Source organism: Ursus maritimus, unplaced genomic scaffold (assembly GCF_017311325.1).
Source record: "Ursus maritimus isolate PB19 unplaced genomic scaffold, ASM1731132v1 scaffold_26, whole genome shotgun sequence".
Taxonomy (NCBI): Eukaryota; Metazoa; Chordata; class Mammalia; order Carnivora; family Ursidae; genus Ursus; species Ursus maritimus.
The window spans coordinates 39,700,837-39,724,860 of record NW_024425119.1 but is presented as its reverse complement, the minus strand read 5'-3'; the positions used below and the strand labels follow the sequence as shown (position 1 = coordinate 39,724,860).

Here is a 24,024-nt window from a genome sequence, read left to right as displayed (position 1 = left end):
AAGCTGCCCAGGCGCACGGAGGAGCCGGTGGACGCCGAGCCCAGCAGGCGACTGCTCGAGAAGCGGGAGCTGGATGCGTAGGAGTAGGCCCCGGGGGACAGTGAGGGCGGTGGCCCGAAGGTGCGGCGGTAGGAGGTGGAAGTGACGCTGGCCCGGAGGCCCGACGGGTGGCTCATGGTGGCCGAGGATGGGCACTCACCGCTGGCAGAGCTGGTCCGGGAGCTGGGAAGGAGCTGCAGACCGCTGCGAGGCGGCTTTATAGCCCTGCGGGCTCAGGGGGGGCACGGGCAGCTCCTCCCACTGGCCTGACGGCGGGTCTGTGGGGAGGGGGACGCCCCACCCCTGCGGAGCAGCAGGAGAGCCGCACCCTCCCTCCACGGTTGTTGGCGCCCTGCCTACTTGATTCCCCCTGTTGCTGGCGGGGAAGGGAGCAGGCCTGGCGACCACCGGCAGGCCTGGGTTGGGGGTCAGCACCTTCCAGCAAGCATCCAGAGCTGGAGCCTAGGGTGCGAGGGCCTGACTGGACCTGGGGTTCCTGCCTGAAAGAGCTGTTAAAATCGGAGATGTACAAATGTAGAATCATTACATTGTCCACATGAAATTAATAGAATGTTGGGTCAGTTACACCTCAGTAAAACAAAACAAAACAAAACAAAACAAAACAAAACAAAACTGGGGGTACAGGAGGACTGGAGGTTAAAGGGCAGGCTTCTGGCACCTGAGTGGGGAGGACATGGCCTTGGTAGATGGAGAGTTGGCCTGGCTTAGGCCCCAGGGCCTGTGCCCCCACTTGTCCCTTGAAGGCTAGGCCCCGCGTTTACCTGCTGTCAGCTACCCCTCTGTTACCACACCCAGGGAAAAACGGGGGACAGGAGGGCAGAGGGAGCTAAGGGGGGTGGGGAGGGGCTGATCCCTCCGTAATCCCCAGGGCCCCGTGGAGGTCTGCTGCCTGGCGCCAGCCCTGCCGCTAATGGACTGGCCATTTCCCCTCCCCCTCCTCTGGACACTTGGCCAGGGGGTTGCCTGCTGATGTCTCAGCCTTAAAGACACAGCTCCCAAACCTGGACCTACAGCAGGCCCCCACAGATGGGCCCAGCGGAGGGGGCTGAGGGTGCCCGGGCCCAGCTCTGGGTCCCACTCGGGAGGGTCGTGCCCTGCCAGAGGCTGAGCAGAATGAGCCAGTTGAACGCTGTCTGGCTTTCCTGGAGTCTCCCTTCCCCCAACCAACTGCTGCTCAGTCATGGGCCTTACGGGAACCCAAGCGAGTCCCGAGGTAGGAAGGGGAGGGGGCTGGGGGGCGGCAGCTGCTGCCAAGGCTGAGAGGAGCGGACTGGCAGGAACCCGTCACCAGTATTGAGGAGTTGCAGGTACCCAGGGATGGGTGGGGCTGAGGGGGAAGAGATGGGGAAGGAGAAAGTGCCCATCGCTCCTGGTCCCGGGACTGAGGGAGGAGAGAGAAGGCCCCAAAGCAGACCCACGAGCCTGTGCACACGAACAGATGTGTATGCGTAATTGCACCACATCACCTACGTGCACACACCACACACGCACAACCACGCAGCCCTTCCTGCCCCCCGCCCCCCTAGCTATCGGGAGGCTGACGTCTGGCCTTTGCATGGCTGCGGCTTCCAGAACTCAGGCACGGGCTGCCCCGGAGCGGGCAGAGGCAGCTCGGGTGGTCTGCAGGAGCCGGTGCTGAGGCCCGTTGGGTTTGCCACGAGCCATGGGGCTGCTGCCGCCGGGGACTCCAGGGCTTTCCAGCACGGACAGGTCCACCTCAGGCCCTGAGGACCAGAGCTGGGCATCTGGGGAAGCAGGTTTGGGACTCCTGGCTGGATCTCTGGGTGAGGGGGTGAGGAGGGTGGCTCCTTGGCCAGCCAGCTCCTCAGCATTGCAGGGCAGAGGAACCTCCCCTCCTTTGTGTGTCCTCTGAGATGGGCCAACGCCCGCCCGCCTGCTCACATCCCTACCGCCTTCCTTCGTCTCCCCTCCAGGCCCCTCCTTCCTTCCGGGCCATTAGTCTCTCCCTGCACAGCTGCCAGGTCCTTCTCCTTGATGGGTCTGGTTTGGTTGCCAGGGGAATGGGAAGAGGGAGGATGGGAGAGAGGAGACAGGGTGGGTAAACCTGGGCCTGTCCCCCTGACTTCTAGGAGTGGGGAGGGGTGGGGTCCAGCCTGGGCTGAGGGTAGGGGCTTGGCAGCTGTGTGTGTATGTGTGTGTCGGGGGGGGATGCCGGGGAAGCTTTGGTGCTTTCTGCCACAGCCCTAGGCTCTGAGCCCCAGCTGCCATTGGCCTGGAGCCCCATCGACCCCAGCCTAGGCCCTGCCCCGTCTCTGTCTGCTGTCCATAGGGAGCAAACTGGGAGTCTGAGCTGGTCCTTCCCAGGCTCTGTCTTTATAGGGAGCTGCTGATAGATCTGGGCCTTTGGAAGTCGAGTAGAGACCCCTTGGGCTGGGCCCAGGCAGTTCCAGGTGGAGTTCCCAGCCCTTCGCTGCTTAAGCTCCCAGCTCACCACCCAGGTGCCTCAGAGGAGAGGGGACCAGGGCCTCCTTAGCAGGGCTCTGGGAGCTGCGGAGGGAGTGAGGCCAGGGCCTGGGTGGGGGAACCAGGCCTGCTAGCAAGTCAGAGAAGACTCCTCCCCCTTACTCAGAAAGAGCTGGGCCTGGGAGACCTAGAGGCCAGAAGAAAGGTAGAAAAGGGTCACAGTTAAGAGCCAGGGCTCTGGTATCCAGCTGCCAAGCTTCCCATCTGACTCCAACATTCTGGGTTGTAGGAATATAGGCTTGTTACAATGTCCTTCCATGTCCCCCAGGAAAATGTGGATAATCAAAACTTCTACCTCATACTGCTGGTGGGAGGATTAAATACTTAAGACACGTATGATAATGGCTGAAATGTAAGTCAGTTTTACCATTATCATTATTACTCTCCCCGATGATGTTGTCAGCTGCCGAACGCAGTGAGGATCTGGACTTCTTCTGGATCGTCCCCGCTAGTGGCTGAGAGCGGTTCTGGACCCAGGGTGGAAGGAGCCAGGTACTGCCTGGCTGATCTTTCCTCAAGGTACGATGAAGACACGGACTCTGGACAGACCGCCTGCATTTGATCGTGGCTCCTCAATTTAATTAGCTGTGTGCTTTTGGGTCTGGGTGAGTGATTTCGCCTCCGTTCACTCCGTTTTCTTTATCCATAAATGGAGCAGTAAGGATGTACCTATCTCATAGCGTTGGAGGATTAGCTGAGTTCTAATATGTGAGGCACTTAGTGCTTGGCACATAGTATGTGCTGTTAAGTGTTAGCCAGTATTATTACTACACACACACACACACACACACACACACACACTGCTCTGGTGAAGGCTTGGAGCGAAATGACAGTTAGATGCATTCAGAGGTTTGCAAGGAAGGCGAGCAATGAAGCTTAGGTCACTGGCAAGTCTGCTACCGAATGCCAGGCCGTGGACTCAAAGCTGGATGAGGAAGGGGCGTGCGGGCAAGAGAGGGTGGGAGATTGGGAGAGTAAAGAGGTCCATAGCTGGCCTCCCAGGCAAGGCCAAAGAACAGTCCTAGTACAGAGAAATTGAAAGAGGCACCGAGAGGGCAGGAAGTTGTTTTCGGAGAGCAAGATGCATGGATTTGTGATTCTGGAGCCGGGATATTTATGAATGGCAAGATTTCCAGGGTGTTTTTAAGGGAGTGGGCAATGGAGGCTAAGGTCGAATGAAGGAAAAGGTCATGCAAGAAGAGATCAGGCCACCAGCCTGGGCACTTCTGAGCTGTGTGACCCTGGGCAACTCACTTGTCCTCTCTGAGCTTCAGTTTCTTCATCTGTAAAATAGGGATAATGACACCTCCCTCATCCCTGTTGCGACATCTAAGTGAGAGCTAAGTACTTCGTGTACTACTTGTCCATGCAGTAATTAGCCTGTCATGAGGCTCATAGCAGGTGCTCAGCACTGTTGATGGCCTTCTTCCCCTGCCATGTGATGACGGGGAGGAAACTGAGCCACAGAGGAGACATGCCATAGCCCTAATTACTTGTAACTAAGTGTCAGCTGGGGTCCCCCTGCCCTTCGGAGGTCTAGGACTGGCTCGACCACCAGTCCACATCCTGGGGAAAGTCCAACGTCATCCTCAAGATCTCTTTGCCTTCCTAGTGCACCCCTTCCACCCCCAGCTCCAAGTCCTGTTGCCCCTGAACTGGCTGACTATGCAGCAGGCTCCGCAGCGTGCAGATGTGGAACTCGGCACCGTCGCGTGGTTCTGTGGGCTCCTTTCCCCATCACTTAGGTAGAACTCGAGGCTCAGAGGGACAAAGTTGCCTGTGTGAGGTCGCACAGCAAGCTAATAGTGGCTCCCTCGGCAGGAAGGCACATCCTGGTGGGTCAGGCGCTGCTGATGTTCTGGGCTCTGGCCACGTAGGCGCCAAGATGAGCCTCAGCCGGGAGGATTCCAGCTACACGCTTCTCAGAGGGGGTTCTCTCCCAGGCTGGTCCAGCCGCAGGGTCCCCACGGACTGAGCGGCTGCACCAGAGTGGAATCCCTTCCCCGTTATCTCCATCTGGAGGCTCCACTCCTCCCAGTTAGGGGGCACTCTGGGTATCTTTCCCATCCCATCACTTTTCTCACTCTATCATATAGTAATAGCTAACATTTCCTATGTGGCATACATTTTACACATGTTATCACTTTTAATTCTCCTAGTCACCCTACAACATGGGTACTATTATGATCCCCGTTCTACAGTTGAAAAAACTGAGGCCCAGAGAGGTTAAGCAACTTGCCCAAGGCCACACAGCTAGTAAACTAGCACTAATCTGTTTATATGTCTGACTCCCCCATTCCTGACAATATGATCTTTAAGGGCAGGGATCAGGTCTTAGTCACCGTAGTGTCTGGGGAGTATAGCATAGGATCTAGGTCAAATAAATGTTGATTAAACTGAAGGGAACGCTGAGGCACCTGAAAAAAAAAAAAAAAAAATCTTTCCCATGACAGGTGGTCCGGAAAATAAAGAGAGATATGTTGCTGCCACCTTCTGGTCAGAAGTTAGAATGACATTCTGCCGTCTGAATACATCTAAGACTCAAGGTTCACGGAACATTGAAATTTGGGGGATTCACCATTATTTGACCTTCTTTCTACAGCTGAGAAAAATTCGTAAGGGTGTGTAAAATAGAACAGCAACACTGGCATTAGGAGTTCAGAGCCCTGATTCCATTCTGCACCTGATCTCTAGAAGCCTCCTCTATTCCGCCCCAGCAGCTCCCACCCCCAATCAAAAAGCCAGGGAAGCAGGGCAAACTCTGTTCTTTGCCTTCAAACATCACCCCCAGCCTCCTCATCTTCTACTATGTTCCCGATCTCCAGTCCTGCCCCATAAAATCACATCTCTGCCTGCCTTCCTGACCTTTCCAACCAGCTCCTCCTCAGCTGGAGAACAGGAGAGCAGCTTATGGACATGGAATGCTAAGTGAATTTCCTTCTCACGGTGTGGCCTGATGACTTGACAGAGTCACCCGAGGAACTGTTAAAAAGTAGATTCCAGAGCCCCGCCCAGCTCTTCTGAATCTTCTAGAATCTGCATTTTAACAAACTTCCTAGATGATTTTTAGTGCACACAAAAATTTGAGTATTCCAGGATTAAGTTTTTTTCTTTAAATTGTCCATCTTTCCCCCCATTTTATTTTGAAGAGTTTCAAACTCAGAGAAAGGTGAAAGAAGCCTGCTGTAAACACCACTATACCCTCTCCTGGCCTTACCAGTTGTTAATATTTTGCCACAATTCCTTTGAAAGTAAGTTTCAGGCATCATGATATTTCACCACCAAACACTTCAGCATGTCTCCTAAAAACAAAGACATTTTCCTACAGTACTATTAACCCACTCAAGAAATTTAACATTGCTAGAACAATATTATCTAATATACAGTCCTATTAGAATTCCCCCAATTGTCCCAATAACATCCTTCCTAGCTATTTCCCCCAATCTGGGATCAAAGATCAAGAATTCTATTTGGTTGTCACCTGGGCAGAGGGGAGAGCCAGAGCATAGGAGTAAGGCTGGGATGAGCTCCGCATGCTTGTGGAGTTAGAGAAAGGTCGGTGAGGTTGGAGCAAGGTGGGTGAGGAGGAGAGAGGGAAAGGGGAGGTTAGAGGCGTGGGAAGGAGTCAGGGCACGGAGGGCTTTGTAAATCAGAGTAAAGAGTTTATAGCTTATTTTATTTTAATGCAATGAAAAGCCATTGGAGGGTTTTAAGCAGGGGAATGACTTGATCTGATTTATGACTTTAAAAGGTCAATCTGAAGACAATTTCAGAATCGGGACGTTCTATAGTAAAACAATTCCTAGACTCTTTAAAAAGTCAGTGTCATTTTTCTTTAGAGGTTTTATTTATTTGAGAGGGAGAGAGCACAAGCCGGGGGAGGGGCAGAGGGAGAAGCAGGCTTCCCGCTGAGCAAGGCGCCTGATGCCAGACTCCATCCCAGGACCCTGGGGTCATGACCTGAGCCGAAGGCAGACGCTTAACCAACGAAGCCACCCAGACATCCCAAAAAAGTCAGTGTCATTTTTTTTTTTTTAAAAGACGGGCATTTTAATTTCATAGGGATGTCATAAGAAATTACCACAAACTTGGTGGCTTAAAACAACAGAAGTTCATTCGCACAGTTTTGGAGGCTGGAAGTCCAAAATCAGGACGTTGGCAGGCCTCTACCTCCAAAGGCTCCAGGGGAGAATCCTTCCTCGTCTCTTCCAGCTTCTGGTGGCTCCCGGGGTTCACTGGCTTGTGGCTGCATCTCTAATCTCTGCCTCTGTCTTCGCACGGCCTTCTCCTCTGTGTCTATGTCTTCTCTTTTCTGTCTTATAAAGACACTTGTCATTGGATTGAGGACCCTGTTAATCCAGGATGATCTCAAGATCCTGAACTACATTTTGCCAAGACCCTTCTTTCAAATAAAGTAACGTCCACAGGTTCCTGGATGTTGACATATCTTTTTAATGGGCCGCCACAACCCACCACAGTGGGAGATTGTTCTAGACAAAAAAGGAGACCAAGATATGCAACAACTAAATGCAATGTATACACCTAGACTGGATCCCGGATTTGAAGGGGGGAAAAGCGCTACCGTAATAATTTGTGTGTTATAGGCTATGGAATGATTATTCTGTTTTTAGGTGTGAAGATGGGAATAGGGTTGTGTAAGGGAATGTTCTTGTTCTTGGCAGGTGCCCACAGGAGCACCCTGAAGAGTGAAGTGTCGTGACGACCCAGACCTTCTTTCTAGCAGGTCAGTCCCACTGTCTTTGGTGCTGTTGTGGTGGAGGCAGGGGCTCCAGCTACTGGGTGAGTGAGACCAAGAAGGGTCACTTGCAGTTAAGTCATACCGCTTGTCAGAATAGAAACTGGGCCTCTCGCCGTGGCCTCCACTTGATCCTGCAGGTCTCTTGGAAGAGACTGAGCCTGATGAGAGCTTCTCCCCATTCCCAGGCAGAGAATGTTGTCTCCACAGAGATCCTGGAGCAGAAACTTCCGTCCTCTCAGCCTATGGCCTCCACATGGAGTTGGCCTTGCCAATCAAACATGGGTGCATGGGGTCTCCTGAACATACCCCATTTCCTAGCAGCTCCCCCATGGGCTCGATGCTTTTCAGTCAGTTTACAATTGGTAGGTCATTCAGTGGTCAGTAGGTCCCTGCCTGGGGAGGAGGCAGGGCCACCCCATGGGAAAGGATGAAGGAGGTCATGGCAGGCATTCTTCCTGGGCCAGCAGATAATGAGCCCTGTAGTCTTGAACAAGCCTGATGCTCTGGTCCAACAGCAGATCAGTGAGAACATTTGGTGCTAAGTCAATGCTAAGGCCTTGAGGGATGGGCCAGGATTTGGATGGCTAAACGGTAGGGAACATGATGGAGAACAATAGCTCCTTAGTAAGGCTAGGGCCGAAGAGGTTTGTGGGAAGGCTGTGGGCATCCTGAGCAGGTGGGACTGGTTTACGGAGGGTGGGAAAGCTAGGCAGAGGGGTTTACGCGCAAGATGGCTCACGTTGCAAGGAAAGAGCACCTAACCACAAATCAAGAAACCTGGTCCCAGGCCTGGGCCAGTCACTGGGCCGTGCTGTCCACATGGCTAAAGAAAGGGGTTGGTTTAAATGATCTCTGACATTTTTCCCAAGCATACAGGTTGTTGAGTAGGGGACTCAGGGAATAAAAGAAACATTCCTTAATGATCACGGTGGGTCCCAGAGCACTGCTCCCCAGGAGCCTGAAGCTCTTTCTTCACAGGGTGATGTGCCGAGATCCTCTGGCTGAGAAGGAGCAGCAGTCCCTACACAGAGAGGGGAAGGGACGGGGAAAGCAGGGGCAACCTGTCTTGGGCTGGTGCCGGAGCTGGAACACACGTGTGGTCCCATCTGCAGCTGAAGGATCCACTTTCGGAGGAGACCACAGTCAGGGAGTCCAAGGAGGGCAGTGATGTCCTCCCTACACCCCAACTCTCTGTTGATTCCGACTGCCCGAGAGGAGGTGTGGACTTGGCCCACCTGGCAGACTCCCTCCCTCCATACAATGTCTATGAGCTTTAGCTGGTCCCGCAGAAGGTTAGAGCAGGAAACTCTGGGACCCCAGGCACTCCTCCCCTTACTTTGCTAAAGAAGATGCTGTGGTGGGAGGCAGTACTTAACAATTCCATGGGCTGTGAAGAGGTGGGACCCTGGCTCATGGCCTCTGCTAGAGGAGCCCTGGTTGCCCCCTCTCTGACCAGGCACAGGCTGGAGCACATGCATGCCCCTGAAAGGAGCCAGGACAGGGGTTCCTGCACACCAGGCCAGCTGCCTGGAGCCTCCTTTCCATAATCATGACACTCTGCCATCCATCTCACCCTACTTCCTGTGGGGAGAGGCCTGGCGACAACTGAACGGTCAAGTTCAAAGAGTCTGCTACCCTACACACTGCCCTGCCTGCCGTCTGCCTGCGGGCCAAGCAGACACTCACCTGACAGCCGGGCCCAGCCGGTCCTGAGCTCCGGGAACGGGCGCATCCTCTCCCAGCCGGATAGGGCCATTGTCAGTGTCTGTTAGAAGTTCTCCCAGCGTGGCAAGGTGAATTTTCACAAAAAATGTACAGCAACGTTACTAGCAACCAGGGGAAGAAATAAAATGTTACTTGCACACAAAAAAGAAGAGGAAGAAGAGGAAGAGGAAGAAGGAGGAGAAGAAGAAGAGGGGGAGGAGGAAGAAGAAGAAGGAGAAGAAGAAGGGGAGGAGGAGGCAGAGGAGGAGGAGGGAGGGGACAAGGCAGAGGAAGAGGAAGAAACACTTGTACCCCTTAAGGGAACACTCTCTGCAGCGCACTGCTGTCCTCCTGTCTGGCTGGAAGGACGGGAGGTGGAGAACATGGAGATGGGGAAAGGGGGAGATAAGTGGGAGACCGAGGGAAGGGAGAAATAGAAGTGGAGAGATGAGAAGGTGAGGAGTGGGGTAGAGAGGAGAGAAGGGAGAAAGAGTCCGGAAACCAAGTAGGTCAGAGAAGGAGAGACAACCTCGCAGGCTTTTTCCTCTCAAGGATCCAAGGGCCGCCACGCAGGGAACTGAGCAGTGGCGAGATCCCTAGTCATACCCCGGAGCCTGCAGAATCCGGTTTGGTTCTTGTCTCAAAAGTCAAGCTCCGACACCTGGGTGGCTCAGTCGGTTAAGTGTCCGCCTTGGGCTCAGGTCATGATCCCAGGGTTCTGGGATTGAGCCGCACTCACAGGGAGTCTGGTTGTCCCTGTTCCCCTCCCCACTGCTTGGGCGCACACGTGCTCTCTCTCTCTCTCTCTCAAATAAAATCTTAAAAAAAAAAAAAAAAAAGAGTCATGCTCAAAGCTGCTTAGGCTCTGGGAGATTTGGGACTGCCCTGGGGTCAGAATCCCCTGGCTAGGCTTCCGGGGGGGCTTCCGGAGGGGATTCTCCCGGAGGGGCCCTCCTAGCCCTTCAACACCACCAGCAAATCAGACAACGGCTCCGTTCACATTTGCCTGTAAGAGGGGAGAAGGTACCTTTTTCAAACAGGTAGATGTTCTCTGTGTGCTTTCAATTTATGACCTAAGTTCAGCCAAGACTCCTGAGAAGACTGAAAGGAAGAAGCAGTCAGCTCGGTTGACCAGGAACTGCAGGCGGAGGAAGGCCAAAAGCTGACAAAAGGAAGACGGACAGAGAATCTTTGTTCTCCCAGGGCTATGTTTGCAGTGGAAAAGAGGACATACACATTTAAAAGGACCTTAATATTTTTATTATTAATCATTTTACCAAAAGTTTCTATGAACTATTGTATAAGGTTTTTAAAAAAATTTTATTTTAAGTAGGCTCCATACCCAACATGGGGCTCAAACTTACAACCCCAAGATCAAGAGTTGCATGCCCACCGACCGAGCCAGCCCGGCGCCCTGTTATATGAGATAGTATGCTTTTGGCAGGAAGCAATACAAAACCCAACTCAGAATGTCCTAAACAATAAGGGGATTTTCAAGACCTAAATGTGAGACAGGAATCCATCAAAATCCTAGAGAAGAACAAAGGCCGCAACCTCTGTGACCTCGGCCGCAGCAACTTCTTGCTAGACACGTCTCCAAAGGCAAGAGAAACAAAGGCAAAAATGAGCTATTGGGACTTCATCCAGATAAAAAGTTTGGTTTTTTTTTTTAAGATTTTATTTATTTATTTATTTGACAGAGACAGCCAGCTAGAGAGGGAACACAAGCAGGGGGAGTGGGAGAGGAAGAAGCAGGCTCCTAGCAGAGGAGCCTAAGTTGGGGCTCGATCCCAGAACGCTGGGATCACGCCCTGAGCCGAAGGCAGACGCTTAACGACTGCGCCACCCAGGCGCCCCCAGATAAAAAGTTTTTGCGCAGCAAAGGAAATAGTTGATAAAACCAAAAGACAACCAGTGGGAGAGGATATTTGCAAATGTCTTATCAGATAAAGAGCTAGTATCCAAAATCTGTAAAGAACTTATCAAACTCAACCCCCAAAGAACAAATAATCCAATCAAGAAACGGGCAGAAGACATGAACAGACATTTCTCCAAAGAAGACATACAAACGGCCAACAGACACACGAAAAAATGCTCCACATCACTCGGCATCAGGGAAATACAAATCAAAACCACAATGAGATACCACCTCACACCAGTCAGAATGGCTACAATTAACAAGTCAGGAAACGACGGATGTTGGTGAGGATGCGGAGAAAGGGGACCCCTCTTACACTGTTGGTGGGAATACAAGCTGGTACAGTCACTCTGGAAAACTGTGTGGAGGTTCCTCAAAAAGTTGAAACTAGAGCTACCCTATGACCCAGCAATTGCACTACTGGGTATTTACCCCAAAGATACAAATGTAGTTATCTGATGGGGCACCTGCCCCCCAATGTTTATAGCAGCAATGTCCACAATAGCCAAACTATGGAAAGAGCCCAGATGTCCACCGACAGATGAATGGATAAAGATGTGGTAAATATACACAATGGAATATTACTCAGCCATCAGAAAAATGAAATCTTGCCATTTGCAATGATGTGGATGGAACTGGAGGGTATTATGTTAAGCGAAATAAGTCAATCAGAGAAAGACAATTATCATATGATCTCACTCGTATGTAGAATTTAAGAAACAAAACAGAGGATCATAGGGGAAAAGAAGAAAAAATAAAACAATATGAAACCAGAGACGGAGACAAACCTGAATCATAGGAAACAAACTGAGGGGTGCTGGAGGGGAGGGGGTGAGAGGATGGGGTAACTGGGTGATGGGCATTAAGGAGGGCACGTGATGTAATGAGCACTGGGTGTTATATAAGGCTGATGAATCACGACCTCTACCTCAGAAACCAATAATACACTCTATGATAGTTAATTGAATTTAAATTTAAAAAAATGAAAAAAACAAAAAAACAAACCCAAGGGGATTTTCAATCTCCCATAATGAGAAAACAAGAGGCAGATAAGTTTCAAGGTTAATTCAGGGGCTCCACAGCCCACCAAACACCCAGGTTCTTTTCCTCTTTCTGCTCTGTCACACCCAGAGCGACAGCTTTTGTCCTCTTGTTTGTCCCCTCACGGTCGTAAGCCGACTGACTGCAGCACCATCGGGCAGCATGTCCTCACGCAATAAGAGGCAAATATTGCAAGACAGAAGCTCCTTTCCCTGCATTCCTTTTCAAGAGCAAGGACATTTTTCTAAGAGCCTCTTCCCCCCGCCCCCCAACCAGCAGACGTTACCTCACCTCTCATTTCCGTCACTGCGTCGCGTGCCGGTTCCCTCACCAATCCCTGGCGAGAGAACGGGAATCACCTTCACCAGCTTGGACTAAGATTCACCCTGGTGGTGGAGAGACCCCGCTTCCCCGACGCCCACGGGGCCCGACACCTGAACAGAGCCAGCCTGCGTGGGCAGGTAAATCCGCCAGCTGGGCTGCGTGACCGTGGCTGCCGCGTGCGACAGTGTCTTCAGACGTGGGACCCATGCTGCCTCGAATTAAGGTTGCGCCTCTGTGCTCTGTCTCTACAGTGGGGAGGGGAAGGGGGGACAAGAAGGCTACATGGAATCCCTACGGTATCCCAGTGACTCGCACCAATTAGATTCTCCAAAAACACTGAACGAGTGCAACTGAAAAATGGAAATGATCGTTGTAATGTGTAACTGGCTGTGATTACCTTTGCCAAGGGCATTTTAGTATTAGCTTACTGTCAGGCTAGACATCTCCTGTGAGCCAAATGAGGTATCTGGTAAGAACAGAGTGTGGGGAGGGAGGCGAAGGGTGACAGCAATGACACTGAATTTCACCCACCTACACACCCTCAGCGAATTAGACTAATGCATGAGTATAGACAAGACTCCGGTGTAATTAGGATAGCTTTACATTCTGTCCTCACGTGGAAGAGAATGAAAAAGAAACCTTCTGGTGGTGAGACAGGTGTTTAAAAGCATTCTCTGTATTATGACTCAAGAGATGAGCCTCTGGAGAGGGTCGCTGCTGCTGGGTGTCTCCCTCCTGCTGCAGACCCGGAGGGAACGGTGGAGGAGGAAAAAACCGTTTTCCCAGAGCCCGCTCAGGACTGACAAAGTCAGAGACCCCAGGCTCTTGAACGAATGGGACAGTGACAGGCTAATGAGATTCAGCAAAGAGGACTTCCTCCATGCGGGAAAAGGTGGGAACTTTCTCCACCCCAGCACGCAGGGGCTGTATTCCCTTCACCTTGTGCTGCCCAGGCACTGGGCTCCAGGAGCCCCCCGCCGGGGTCGTCTCTGCTGGCTTCACCTTGTGGCCTTGGCTGACAAGAGCTGACCGTCCTGGCCCCGGTGCTCTGGGCGGGAGCTGCCCCATCCGCACGGGGGCTGGTGTCTTGTCGGCAGGAGTCCAGGCCGGTGGTAGCACTACGCTGCAAAGACACTGTCTGTCCACGAGCCGAGCATGGATTCGCTGGGCTCAGAGAGAGGCCTGGACCAAAAAAGCCCCTTCACTGGAGAAGCCACAGCCTGGACTGTGGGAACCAGTGCCATTCTGGATCATCCTGCTGCCACTGGGCCTGGGAAAGCGGCTCCTAGAAAATGATCTGACAATCGAGAGTGGCCGTGGCTCCGCCCAGGGCTCCGTGCAAAGGCTCCCTGCAAGGGCTGGCCTCTGGCGGGCCTCAGGCCCCACAAGACCCAAGATGTGGCCCTTGTCCCCTCTTGGGAGACTACTTGGCAGAGTGGAGTGAGCCAGGGCTTTGGAATTGGAGCTCTGGAGTCAAATTTCCATTTGACCACTCGATCCGTAGCCTTATGCTAGGGATTTTAGCTCTCTGAGTTTCAACTTCCTCAGCTGTGGAAATGCTGTAACAACATCATCTCCAGGGGCGTTGCGAAGATCATGAAACACTCCTACCCTGACGGAGCCTCCCGTTCCTCCCACAACCCCACTCGGAGTGGCCGCACACCTTCCAGACGTCAGAGGCCTGAAGACAGGCTCTCTGCAAGAGGATCCCACCTGGCCACCTCTGCACCAGCACGGGGCTGTCTGACAGGTTCCCACTGGAGGAGAGGCCTTTGCGGCCTGCTTCCCAAATGCAGAACAGTAAGTAGACAGCCCGCACATGTCCCTCCCGGCCATTCGCTCCTCACCCCAGCTCAAAGCAACCAGGCCTGGGCCCCCGGGGCCCTCTGTGGCCAGCAGCCTCCAGGGGCAGCAGCAGATTGCTCCTCTGCTCGGGTCAGCTGAGGGCAACCTAAGCCCTCTGTCCACACAGCCAGAAGTTGGGGCCCCAGACAATCTCGAAGCCTGCACTCTTAGCCTTTCTCCATTTATCCCCATCAAGTCTCAGCAGCATCAGCCATGGCAGCCGTTCTGAGTCCAGACTTTCCATTTGTGCTCAAGGGCAGATCAGATGATTGTCAGCCACAAAGCGTTGCCCTAGACCTTGGGGTATATTTGTTCTTGCTGCAGGCTAACTTCTATTCACTCTCTCACCAACACAGGAGGGGAAAAAAAATCATTGCAAGGACAGATCCCTCCCCAACCACTGGCACTTTGCTCTTCCAATTCCCCGGGGCTCTGTTCCACTGGAATATTTTTTCTCAACCAAATTCTTCTCTCACCTTCTTTCACCCCCACACCACTGTGGCTGCTTAAAGGTTCCCAACATTTTTCACATCTTGGCACATGCAGAAAATAATTTATCTGTAAAGGCTTACTGAGGTCACTGGAGGGGTCGTTCCTGGTCAGGGGTGATTGGCCCCAGGGGTTCCAGGCTATCTTCAGGTTTCACCAGCTTGTTTGAAGACTGAGAGATTACACTTAGCAACCCCTAAACACCATTCTCAGGGCACTGTGCTTGGGAAATGCTGGCTTAGCGAATGGACCTCTCCGGTACCACGGGGTGTCACGCTCGGCTGAAGCGGGGTGATGTATCCACTCCTTCTCGCATGTGAGTGCCCAGGGTCCTCCAGGGCTCAAACAGCAGCAACTGGCAGATCTCCTAAATTGGGAAAATCTCCAGGTGCCCCTCTGGTGGCTGGGCTGCCTGACCTTTCTGAGGTTCATTTTCATCCCAGACGCCCATGGCCTGGCTGCAGGAGGAATCCGGCCCATCTGGTAAGTGGCAATAGCTGCCTTCGTGCTCAAGGATGGGGCTGGGCTGGACCTTGCCCTGTGGAAGACCGCGGCGGCTCTAACGATGGAAGCTGTAAGAACCTCCCCGGTAGTGAGTTGAAGCACCTTGGGCACGAGGCAGTACTGTGCTCCCACATGGAACGTGCATGTTTTTTTAGATGCTTTCCTCAGAGACTCAGGGGTGAAGACACCAGTGGGAAAAGAGGGAAGGGCATGTTGTCCCAACAAAATACGGTCAGTCATGGAGCGAAGGCGAACACATCTGCAGCTCTGTACCGGTCCCCATCTCCTACTACTTGTGTTGCATTCCCGTTCAGGCAGGATCCAAGCACCAAAACTGGTTCCTCCCTTCTGCCCGAGGCCCAGCCCTTTCCATTGCTCAGTTCCACCTTACCAGCTACGCTACTGGTCCCTGAGTACCCATGACCACCACTGACGTCCGGCCGCGCATTCATGCCTCGCCTTCCCCCACCCTCACCTCATCAAGAACCACCCCGCTTCTCACACGTACTTGGAAGAGGGTCCAAATTAGGGGATCTTCCCTCTCCAAGCTTTCCTACACACACACATCATTCCATTTTCCTTCTTTTCTTGCTGCAGCTATATTCCCAGGACACAAACTGGGTCAAGTACCAATACTGTAACAACTTGTGACTACTGCAATTGTGTCTCAGCCAGCTCCACTTTCTCCAAGCAGTAACTTCGAGTGCAATCTTACTTGCCATTGTAGGGTTTGGCTAAGTATGGAATAAATCAGCACAATCCCAGCCCTTCCCACCCCACCTGACTGTAATACGTCATTAAACCCTGACAGCAATAGTTTCAGTAGCCTGGCTGGTTCCTTGAATCTTGGCTCCGCCGTCTACCAGGTCACCTAACCCCTTGCTACTTCACATGTAGTCCCAGCAGACCGAGAGCAGGAGCTGGAAGCTTGTTAAAAAATGCAGTGTCTAAAGCTCCCCTTCAAACCTATAGATTCGGATCGACATCTTATTATCGACACGTGATTCATATCCACACTGAAGCTGGAGGAACACTGGCCCAATCTGACGCCGTTGCCTCGCTTACGATAGGAACGTATCACCGCTCATCAATCCGGGTCTTCAGTGAAACAGACAAACCACTGAGCACCGTGCCTGGCGCAGAGAGCACCTGCGGTGCCCATCAAATGACTGGGTCGGTCCTCTGCCAGCCCCCTCCAAACCCAATTGGCCTTAAATTAAGTGGGGCTAGTATTTACTGTGATACAGAAGCCAGCCTGACATTTAAAATAGAAACATCACTTTTATTGACAAGTTAGGGCCACAACAGACAGCTTCCAGAACAGAAATAAGACAGTCCCAAGACAACAGAGTGTAAAATCAGAGCAGACAGGTTAATACTCTTCACCCTCATCCTCTCCCTCAGCACTATCGGCTCCAACCTCCTCATAATCCTTCTCCAGGGCAGCCATGTCCTCACGGGCCTCAGAAAACTCTCCTTCCTCCATGCCCTCCCCCACATACCAGTGAACAAAGGCACGCTTGGCATACATCAGGTCAAACTTGTGGTCCAGGCGAGCCCAGGCCTCAGCGATGGCTGTGGTGTTGCTCAGCATACACACAGCCCGCTGCACTTTGGCCAGGTCTCCGCCAGGTACCACAGTGGGAGGCTGGTAATTAATGCCCACTTTGAAGCCGGTGGGGCACCAGTCCACGAACTGGATGCTGCGCTTGGTCTTGATGGTGGCAATGGCAGCATTGACATCTTTGGGAACCACGTCGCCACGGTACAACAGGCAGCAAGCCATGTATTTACCATGGCGAGGGTCACATTTCACCATCTGGTTGGCTGGCTCAAAGCATGCGTTGGTGATCTCTGCTACAGAAAGCTGTTCATGGTAGGCTTTCTCAGCAGAGATGACGGGGGCATAGGTGGCCAGAGGGAAGTGGATGCGGGGATAGGGCACCAGGTTGGTCTGGAATTCTGTCAGATCAACATTCAGGGCTCCATCAAATCTGAGGGAAGCAGTGATGGAGGACACAATTTGACCTATCAACCTATTTAGATTAGTGTAGGTTGGGCGTTCAATATCGAGGTTTCTACGACAGATGTCATAGATGGCCTCGTTGTCTACCATGAAGGCACAATCAGAGTGCTCCAGGGTGGTGTGGGTAGTGAGGATGGAGTTGTAGGGCTCAACTACAGCTGTGGAAACCTGGGGGGCTGGGTAAATGGAGAACTCCAGCTTGGACTTCTTGCCATAATCGACAGAGAGACGTTCCATCAGCAGGGAGGTGAACCCGGAACCAGTTCCCCCTCCAAAGCTGTGGAACACCAAGAAGCCCTGAAGACCTGTGCACTGGTCAGCCTGCAAAAGAAACGTTTTAATTTTAGCCTTGGTGAAAATTGCAATGACTTCTTTGAATCCATAATTACACTGACTGAGATTTTTTAAAAAAAATTTTTCAAGTTTTTATTTAAGTAACCACTACACTCAATGTGGGGCTCAAACTCACAACCCTGAGATCAAGAGTCGCACACTCTTCTGGCTGAGCCAGCCAGGCGCCCCTGATCGAGATTTTTTTTTTAATCTTCTGAGCAATATTTGCTAAGAGAGCAATTGTAACGAGCTTCTAAGTGCTAAAATTCAGAGAAACTTTTCACAGTTTCTGGGGGGGGTGGAATCTGCTAAACAGCTATTTAAAAATGAACTGTTTTCATTTCCGCAGAGGGATCATGAGGTCTGGACTGGATGCAAGGTCCAAGTCTGAGTCACTGGGAGGGCAACCGCTGGTGCCCTTGCTGTGACCGCCGGCAAGGGCAACTTCTCCAGCTGGAGAGCTACCAAGGGCAGGCCTGGGACCCCCAGCCCCGTACAACAGAGGTCTTAGAAAGATCTGGCAGCTGCCTTCCGAGCTGGGAGAGGACAGAACAGCCAAGTTCCAACGCCCTGGTGTTAGGAGTCAGGCTGGGTCCGGATCCGGCTCTACCAGTTTCTTGCTGTGTGTGGCTTCGACCACGTTTATTTCCCAATCTCAGTTTTCTCATTTATTAATGGAGAACAGTAACCTAAGTGAGTACTTGGAATAGTGCTTGACACAGTAAACACTAGTTATCGGAAAGCCTGCTGATTTGCAAAAGGTGACATGCTGCCACAGTTCCATGAGACCTAACGTCACTGGGGCTTTCTACCGCTTAACTGTGCCATTCTGGTTAACAAACCGCCATTCTGTGAAAGGATGATTTTCACTTTCCAAAGTTTCCTGCTGACAATCCTCACTTCTCCAAAGTGCTGAGATTTGTGGAATCCTCTACCAATCCCTCAGTTTACTTCTCCTGCGGGTCCATACTCCGAATGGGATCAATGAACACGGCAGACTCACAGTACCAATTAAATCACTAAGCCTCCTGTGGACACAGTAGTAACACCAAGGACGAATACAGTTGTTCTGGTAGTCAATCAACTTTACTCCAGAGCCCTCGATGGGTTTTACTAGGTTTATTTGTCCCTAAAGGCAGGTCCTGATTTCCAAGTCAGTGCTTGTAGCTGAAGCTTGATTTGTGAATGCAGGAACCATCACCCCAATTTTGCTAGGAAGACTACGATAAACATCTGGAAAAGTCTGAAGCTGTGAATGATGCAAGGCCATTCTTTTTAAACTAGACCAGTTGTGGCCAGGCTTAGAATGTGACTTTCCTGACAAGCTACTCTACCCAAGCTTTTATTCTTGATTTTTGGTTAATTACTTACAAGCTGCCCACATGCCTGAGGAGCAAAGAGTCATCTGATTGCCAGACTCTTAATTAGAATGATCCAAACAAAACACTTACCAACTTTACTGATGTGAATACTGTTGCCTAAGATTTTTCTGACACAGTGCCACTCCACATGGCCCTGAGCTCTAGTGGAAAAGAAAGCCTACTGCTTTCCGTGATTAGATTTCAATACTTTCCAATTTTCAGTGACACTAGCTTCTGTAATAAGGGAGCTCCCTTGATTCCACTTTCAGTGTTGTTGAAAGTTTCCAGTGTCTGCCATTTCTAGTCAGTGTTATACTGGCTTCTTGTGCTCTGAACTTCCTATATTAATATAAGGTACCAAACATAATGTAATCCAATATATATGTAATATATAATATATATCCAGTGTGTGTGTGTGTGTGTGTGTGTGTGTGTGTGTGTGTGTTTAGGACTTTGATCAATAAGTACATGTCACAGTCCACCACCTACTCACTCAATGTGACTAAGATGACCTAAAAAGGGGCATCTAAGCTTGAAATAGGGAAGCTGATTAATATGAACAAGGATGTTTAATGGTGTTAAATATCAAAAATGTTAAAAGGCTCCCTGGTCCTCACCTTGACTTTAGGTAAATCACCCTAACTGCCTTGAGCAATTGCCCAAGTCTGCTTTGTAAGACTTAGAAATAGGCAATGGAGAACTTAACCCTGCCCCGAACAGTTGTTGCATAACCCAGGACCATCTGGTTTAAAATCTGGTTACTTAGTGAGCACTCAATGGCTCATTTCAGGGTGCAAAGAAGGATTCTTATAGTTTGGTCTCTCTTAAAGCTATAAGAGAAACTCACACCCCACTTAAAATTAAACACTGTTTACCAGCTTCCGGATTCGGTCCAAGACGAGGTCAATGATCTCCTTGCCAATGGTGTAGTGCCCACGGGCGTAGTTGTTGGCAGCATCTTCCTTGCCTGTGATGAGCTGCTCAGGGTGGAAGAGCTGGCGGTAGGTGCCAGTGCGAACTTCATCTGGAGAAGGAAAACAAAGCAGCCGCCCATCACTCACCGCCTGCACAAGCCTGCTCGACCCCAGGGTGTCCATGGAGCCTCAAGACAGACCCCCTGTCCCAGACCCCCGGGGCGCTCACTGGGATTACTGAAGCCAACTCACCAATGACTGTGGGTTCCAGGTCTACAAACACGGCCCTGGGCACATGCTTGCCAGCGCCCGTCTCACTGAAGAAGGTGTTGAAGGAGTCATCTCCTCCCCCGATGGTCTTGTCACTTGGCATCTGGCCATCGGGCTGAATGCCGTGTTCCAGGCAATAGAGCTCCCAGCAGGCATTGCCGATCTGGACACCAGCCTGGCCGACGTGGATGGAGATGCACTCACGCTGCGGGAAGAAGAAAGGAAAATACCAGAATAGTATAGATCAGATGGGACATTTAGGAATGATTCACACCTAAGTGACTAATTAACCTTCAGGATAGATAATCACCTTTCTGGAAGTCACTCCTGCCCAAGGTTTATTTCAAAAGCAAGAGCCTTTGCTGACTAATTCAGAGAAAATGCTTTGCAAAACCAAAGATATGTTAATGAACTACTAGGCAAGACAGAGATCAGACCCTGGCTTTGTAGTCGTGTTAGATATTGAAGGTCAGGTTTCTACTATTTCAGAAAGACAGAAGCTGGTCTATAGCAATACATTTCCCCCAGCTCCTGGGAAACACCCCTGCTGATCCCTTCAAGGCATGCAAAATTCCCCTCCGCAGCTCTGATTCATTTTGGGATTGTGTAACTGTTGAGCTCATTCTTGTCCCTCTTTAATCCTATTCTTTGAAAGACAAGAGCTTCTACTTCTCCCTTTAAAACCAGTTTAAACCAGCAAACTACAGCCATATGACTCATGGAGAAAATGCCAGATAAGCAGCACTTAGCTGTAGTTTAAAAACTGTGGTCAGAGGCAGCTTTTTAACCCTGTGGAAGAACTTAATCTTAAGGAAGAACATTTTTTCCTTCACTATCAACACATCTTGAGTAGGGAGGGTTGGAGACACATCGAAATAAAAGCCAGAGAAGTGTCAACAAGGCTTGACTAATAGCTTAAGAAATTGTTTCCTACCGAAACATGCACACTTCTATCTCTGGCACTGTGGGAAAAAGTGTATGGTGTCAAGTATTTAATGATATTGGGAAAATGTTTTCCTTTCCTTGATGAACAAGATCGTTTGTAAGTTTCCAAACGCATTCCTGCATAGTAAAATAGGCCGTGAACATAGAAGCTAGGCCTCCAGATTTAAAAGGAAAACAAAAAATGGGGGTTTACTGTATTTCACCGTATGTCAGATGAGCTACTCTGCAGACTAGCAGAGGACTTTCAAAATACTGACAAATACCTACCTTTTACATTTTCCCCAAATAACAAGGTTTCAAGTTTTTAAAAGCTGCTAACAGGAAACTAGTTAGAGAAAACTCAACACCACTAAGATTTCAAAGGGCTTAGTTTCATAACCTGAGATAATAAAAACCCCAATCACCCACAACCTTTGACTTATGGTCCCCTCCTTCCCACCTACACTCCTCATAAAACACCCATGGTCTCCTGACCACATCACTGGGCTCATTATTACCTGTGTCTACTCGCCCAGCTCTAGGGCTGTGGGAGAAAGGGGAGTTGGTTGTTCTAATGAACCTATGACTATTTACCATTGCATCATGTTTACCTTTAACTGGACTTTGGAAACTCTACAGCCCAGGAAAGCCGGAGAGAGAATCGGTCCATGACAGCTCCAGGCCCAAGGAGATCAAGTATTTGAGAAAGCCTTTCATTCTAACAAAGCCTTTCATTCTAACAAAGCGTTTCTTCTACTAACTTTTGAGCCCCAAACAACTTTCACTGTCCAACAGTCTTAACTGCTTTCTCGTTTAGACCATGGCCACTGCTTGCCCTCCACTCTCCCCTGGCCACTTGAGAGATGAAGTGAGACACAGGCGATGGACTCACTTAGTCTAGCTTTCACTAGATAAGCAGCCACTGCCTCTAGTAAAAAACTATTAATCTAGCCAGTGTTTGCCTAAATCCGTCTGCTGCTGTTGCTCTCCTGCCCTTCTTTAAAAAGCCCCCTTATTTTCTGAACCACAGTCTTACCAGTATCTTTCCACCTCCCTTGCTGAAAAGAACTCAATCTGTTACAGCAAGACTTAGTTTTGACAACTGTGGTGGTCTCTGAAGAGGGTGACTGGTCTGTTCACTGTATCCCCTTTTCTTTAAAGATACTATTTTGAAACCTTTGATACACAAATACTAGCTTAAAAACATGATTTACTTTGGGTAGACCTCTAACAGACCTTCTGTAAGAACACACTGTTGGTACTTGTTTACTCAGCGGTTTTATAAGAAAACATCTTTTTAGGGACTATCGTTTTTAAAAACCTGGCCTAAGTACAAAGCTTCAGCTATAAACATCCCACTACATTAACATGAGAATTGCAAAATTAGACAAGGTGACGGTTAATAATTCCCTTAAAAGGAGCAGGCTGCCTACATCCTTCAGGTGGATTGATGCAATTGGAAGCTTTCCCCAGGGACCAGCCACAGGTGACTCAGCAGGGAGTCACCGGGCGCCGGAGAGGGGGCGCCAGGGAGTGGATGCACCTTCGGGACCGGACTGCGTAAGGCACTGGGAAGGTGAGGTCATTTAGGGAAATGGAGGGGAGGGATTTTTAGTTTTCACAAGGTCCTTGGGGGCCAACGTGAAGGCTCCCTCGTCTGCCTTCGGCTGTGGTGGGCCCTGGGGCGATGCCCTCTCACTAGGATCTGGAGGGCTTTCCACTTCCCCCAAAGGCAGTGTCCTGGCCGCGTTTACGAGCCTGAAAAGTTTGCCGGTGAACTCGGCTTTCCCAGCCTGGCCATCAGAAGCCAGTTTCCTGGGAGGCGTCCGGAACGCGGCCCCACGTGCACCCGGGTTCCACCGCCCCTTCAGACTGTTCTCAGCCCCCACGCCACGTCCCGGGGACCCCCACTCACCATGACTGAAACTTATAGGGTTCCGAGGGGCTGAAGGAGGCGAGGGGACGGCGACAAGGTTCTCCCGCTAACAGACTACCAAGGAGTCCGGGGGAGAAGTGGTAAGAGGCAAGCCCGCCCCCGAGGGACCCTATATACCCCTCCCCGGCCACGTGGCCAGGGGGGCGGGCCCCTGACCCCGCCCCGGCCGCTGCGGCCCCGCCTCCCAGCCTGCGGCCCCTGGCCCGACGCCAGGTTGCACCGGCCCGCGGAGAGAGGAGGGCCGCGCGGCGCTGATTGGTGGGTTCAAAAGTTCAAACCAAACTCTTCGGAAGGATCCAGATCCAGGAAGGGAGGAGACATCCTGGGGCCAGGGAAGGGCGGCTGGGGCGGCGAGAGTGGAGACGGCGATTGAAAGGAAAAGGAAAGCGAAGCATCTGCCGGGTTCTCAGTGGGTTCCGGGGGAGGTGACGGGTGTTGGGGGGGCGTCAGGTGGGCAAAGGCGCAGCGGGAAACGGGCCGGTGCAGGGAGCGCAGCCCCTCCCGCAGAGCGCCCCGCCCCGCCCCGCCCCGGGGTCTCCAGACCTTCGAGCCGCGGACCGCGAGACCGACAGCCAGTCCCCGCCGCACACCTCCCGGTGAGGCCGGGCCTGCCAGCCGCCCGCCGGTCTGCGAGGCCGCCCGTTCCCTCTTGCAGAGCCCTGGCGCCGGCTTCTCTCGCGGCTGAGGGATTCCGGAGAGAGAAGGCCTTGCTCCCTGTTCCAGCTCTTAATTACCACCAGCTGGCTTGAAGCCCGTATTCTCTTTTCTCGTTTTCCTACCTTCCTTTAGATGAACCTTTTGTCCCTAACAACAGTCTCCTTCCAGTTGGTGCAAACGCAGTTTTATCGGTTCGTTATAATAGCTTCGATTTTTGATTGCTTACTATTCCGAGTAGTTGGAATTTCACACTCTATCAATCACATTTCATCCTTACGACAAACCCTGTGAGTTATCCCCATTTTACAGATGAGGAAACGAGGACTATGAGGAATTAAACTAGTTTAAGGTCACACAGCTGGAGTAATGGAGTTGCCCATAAGTCCTCATTACCTTGTACAGCCTCATGGTCAATATACCGCACTGACCGTCTCTGCAAAGGTTTATTTCTCAGAAGCAGCCTTTATTTCAGTTG

The 24,024-nt window shown here is 51.3% G+C and overlaps 1 protein-coding gene across 1 annotated transcript; it reads right to left on the bottom strand.

Annotated features, from left to right (window-relative positions):
- Window positions 1-16,389: 16,389 nt before the first annotated feature.
- Window positions 16,390-22,989, bottom strand: LOC103675457 (tubulin alpha-1C chain). The gene is made up of 4 exons (XM_008704543.2): window positions 22,872-22,989; window positions 20,015-20,237; window positions 19,724-19,872; window positions 16,390-17,475 (listed from the first exon to the last, which is right to left on the bottom strand). Exons 1-4 carry the CDS (start codon window positions 22,872-22,874, stop codon window positions 16,501-16,503), a joined length of 1,350 nt encoding a protein of 449 aa, XP_008702765.2. The 5' UTR covers window positions 22,875-22,989; the 3' UTR covers window positions 16,390-16,500.
- Window positions 22,990-24,024: the final 1,035 nt, after the last annotated feature.

What these genes read in the sequence shown, in the direction of transcription:
- LOC103675457 (XM_008704543.2), bottom strand. An exon ending in CCTGGAACCCACAGTCATTG is followed by an intron (nt 19,873 to 20,014) that starts GTGAGTTGGCTT and finishes TTCCTTCTCCAG; the next exon opens with ATGAAGTTCGCACTGGCACC. An exon ending in TGGACCGAATCCGGAAGCTG is followed by an intron (nt 17,476 to 19,723) that starts GTAAACAGTGTT and finishes TTTCTTTTGCAG; the next exon opens with GCTGACCAGTGCACAGGTCT.